This window comes from Nicotiana attenuata, unplaced genomic scaffold (assembly GCF_001879085.1).
Source record: "Nicotiana attenuata strain UT unplaced genomic scaffold, NIATTr2, whole genome shotgun sequence".
NCBI classification, from domain to species: Eukaryota; Viridiplantae; Streptophyta; class Magnoliopsida; order Solanales; family Solanaceae; genus Nicotiana; species Nicotiana attenuata.
In genome coordinates this window covers 30,656-34,418 of record NW_017671973.1, presented here as the reverse complement: position 1 = coordinate 34,418, position 3,763 = coordinate 30,656, and the positions used below count along the sequence as shown (strand labels likewise).

Here is a 3,763-nt window from a genome sequence, read left to right as displayed (position 1 = left end):
GGATGGCTATTTAAGTTATTACTCATTATTTAACTCATCTCGATACCCAACTAAACTTTGAGATGGTTAATTTAGCCTAATCCCATTCTAGCAACCCCTAAGTAAAATTCTCATTGAGAGAGAGAGAGATGTCAGCTTTCACGAGGATAATACTCAATTTTGGAACATCACGTAAGTCTTGCCATTCTAATTTAGTTATAATAGAAAATCAAAATATATTATAAAGACAACTTGGAGAAAAGTTTCAGGAACAGACACTAACTAAAGTACATGAAACTTTTGTTGCTCAATTTGATAGATTTTCTAGAAGAAACTGTAAATAAATATGATTGCGCCGTCTAATATACTCCTAGCTTTTTTCTAATTATTCTCCATAATTAAATAGTGAATCTGCTTATTTCTCCCTTTTTGATAATTTAGAGTGGTTTGGATGTTTAGAGAATTGTAGGATTCATAAAATAGAAGAAAACCTTTACTCTAAAATATGAAGAAAATAAACAATATGGAAACATATTATCACAATATATTGTACAACAAAACATTACATGACCAACCATCCATAAGAACCGAATGGCTTTATTCATACTTGTTACAAGCAAGGTCTAAAGTAGCAAGATTATTACAAATTGTCACAACGTACATACACTAACGATATATATAACTTGAACTCGTTATATATTACACATAATGATCAGTTGTGAGGCTGAGCTTCAGTGACTTTATCCATGGCCTCACCTGCATAGGAGCAACACCTTTTGCAACCATAGTAACCTTTCCTGCAGCAACCATAGCGGCATCCTCTACGTTTATATCCATCACTGCCAACACCATTGTATCCGCCACGTCCGTCAACGTGTACTTCATTCCCGTTATCCAATTTCATTGCTGCATCAATTGTGAAAATTAAAACACGGTACGTTTGGCCATAAAAAAATTTACCTTTTTTTCCGAAATCAGTGTTTAGCCATGAAATTTTCAAATTTCACTTGAATTGAATTTCAAAATATTTCAAAAAATCGAAAAAGTCATTTTTTTTAAAATTTTCACATTAAATCATTCACAAAAATTAAAAACAGCTCCGAGTTGTATTCATGTCCAAACACTTTGAAATACCTCTTTCTATATTTACTCAACAAATAAGTTTTAAGTTCCACCATTCTCATTTTTATCCTTTATAACTCTTCTTATACAAGACTTGTTTAATACTGATCACGCCCAACTATGCCTTATAAAAAGGACAATGCGGTCGCTGCAAATATAATCCGGTTTACAAGTCCGGAGTCGAATCCCACAGAGAACTAAGGTTTAGCTACAACTGTTCATTATCACCAAGAAGACAAGCTTGAACAATTCCTAACTTATAGATATTAAGATTCTTCTGTTTAACTAATTAACTAACAAATTAAAATAGTAAATTAACAACTAACGATACTGAGGGTTAGAGAAAAGATTAAGGAGGTCTAGAGTTATGATTTCCCCTATTGTCGGAATCCTTCCCGCTATGTCTTCTATAATTTCGCCTAAGTATTCTCTATCGATCATGAGCACTCTTATTACCGTAAATCACTCCCGAGTAATTACGACAATTTACTAGACGCACTCTCCCAAGCTACGCTAGCTGGCTTTTAATACAGCTCACTTCAGATCGCACCCAAGGCTTCGTTATCCCTAATCCCGCCTTTAAACCCTCGGTTATTGATCCCTCATATACTCTGGGAGTGGTGTTGTTCAACAATTACCTAAATATGCACTCTCTCCCGAGTTATGCATACTAAATAGGCACAGCTAATTGAGAGCTCTTCAATCAACCAGAATATAAACGTAGTTGAACAAATAGAGAAAAGCTATGGCTCAATTATATAAAAACATAACAAGAATTTATCCTACAAAAGGTTCTATCAAAACTCTAGATAACAAATTAGCTATTCATAATAGCATGTAAAACTACAATACTAAAAGTCATAACCAACAATTAAAAATAGGAAGAGGAAGGAAAAAAAAGTCGTAGAAGAATTCTCCGCCTTGCTCCCAATGTGTTCTTGCCTCCAAGGGTGTTGTCTAACCCTAAAGTAGTGTCTCTCCGCCTCCTTAGGTCTAATTTGTGTCCAAAATATGTCCTCCTTTGTTCTTGGCCGGCCTCCTTTGTTTAATATAGGGTTTAGGACTTAAAATCCCATATTTTGCACTTTAGTCCCTGAAATTTTCGCTTCCTGCCGCGGTTTTGCCGCGGTCGCGGTGGAACCGCGGCCAAACATGTCCTCTGATTCTTCAGTTGTCCGCGACCATCTTCTACCGCTGTTCTGCCGCGGTCGCGGCAAAACCGTGGTGTTTCACCCTGTTCCGTTTGGAATTTGGAAAAACGTAAAACATGAAAGTTGTAGCTCTTTGAGTTAGCTTTCCAACCATATATTGTGGAGCCCAAATGGAGTTCTGAGAAAAAAGTTATGTCTATTTTACTAGACAGTGCGCAATATGCCTCCTCAAGTCTTTGTTCGTACTTAATTATCAAATTTGACCCCCGAAGACGATCCCGGCTTAATTCCTTGAGCTTTTACTCAGACTTCAAAGCTTCAAATCACTTAAATTCATTCCATAACATCTGTATAGCTCGGAATCACACCTACAAGGCATAAAACACACAATTAGTGCAAAACACTAGCGATTAAAGCGCAAACTCAATTAAAGTGCAGTAAATTCGAGTGTAATAAGCGACTAAAATATTCAATTATAGCCTATCATCAAATACTATAAGATTCCAATGATATTCTTAGTATATATTTTTTTTTATAAAACTTTAGTTTAAGATCTCAAGATTCAGAAGTTTTACTTATATTTTTAATTAGACTTTGTATCCAGTCAAATTAAGACACATAAAATAAAATAGAGAGTATATAATAAGAGTTATGATCAAGCTATAGCGTTAGTAAATACAAAAGTGAAACTCAACGACTAGCTCTATGTGGGAATTAAATTAAGCTTTACTATAAACACTAATTTGAAAGGTTAAAGAATGTTACAACATGTTAAAATACATCAATGCGTACAAAATTATTAAAGAGTCGCATTAGTTAAATCCTATACAAAATAATGAGAGAAGAGAGTTTCATTTTTGCAAGAATAAAATTACAATGGGAGCAAATGAAAGTATGCTTACAGTCGGAAGTCTCAGCCAATTCCGCAGCTACAACCTCAGAGCTTATCAGGAAAAAAATAGCCAAACAAACGCCAAGAAAAAGAAATGCCTTAGAACCCATGTTTTCTTTTTTTGTTCAAAGTTTAGTTATGATACTTATGAAATTAAGGGATGAACAAACTGATGTTATCTTGGGTTCTATTTATAGCAAGATTTGAATGCATAGATAATTGAAGGGAAGGGTACTACTTGGAGGTGTGAGGGAAAATGTACCGGGGTGCACTATTATTGTGGACCAAAGGATACAAAACAGAGGTGGGGCATAAATTTGAAACTTATGGATTCGAGACTCTAAACTTTTTTGTTACTGAGTTCTAAATTAATAGTTTGTACATATTCAAAGATTATTTTTACACAAAATACATAGTTTGGACCAAAGTTACTAGGTTCGACCGAACCTGTAGGTTCTACCCTCCCTCTGCCCATGGATACGAACAAACCTGATTTACAAGTGGCAGGTAAAGAGGGTGAAGAGAGTCTTAAACCAGGGGAGAAGCTAGAGTTTAAGTTATGGGTTCGGCCGAACGCAATATTTTTATTTCAAATTCTATATTTATTTTATAAAAAGTT

The 3,763-nt window shown here is 34.9% G+C and overlaps 1 protein-coding gene across 1 annotated transcript; it reads right to left on the bottom strand.

Moving 5' to 3' along the window:
- Positions 1-500: 500 nt before the first annotated feature.
- Positions 501-3,279, bottom strand: LOC109211118 (glycine-rich protein-like). The gene is made up of 2 exons (XM_019374622.1): positions 3,155-3,279; positions 501-885 (listed from the first exon to the last, which is right to left on the bottom strand). The coding sequence occupies exons 1-2, from the start codon at positions 3,252-3,254 to the stop codon at positions 692-694; spliced, it is 294 nt and encodes a 97-aa protein (XP_019230167.1). The 5' UTR covers positions 3,255-3,279; the 3' UTR covers positions 501-691.
- Positions 3,280-3,763: the final 484 nt, after the last annotated feature.

Excerpts from the sequence above, each read along its gene's own strand:
- LOC109211118 (XM_019374622.1), bottom strand. The coding sequence starts at position 3,254 with ATGGGTTCTAAGGCATTTCTTTTTCTTGGCGTTTGTTTGGCTATTTTT. Across the intron at positions 886-3,154 it reads ATTGGCTGAGACTTCCGACT|CAATGAAATTGGATAACGGG; the intron begins GTAAGCATACTT and ends CAATTGATGCAG.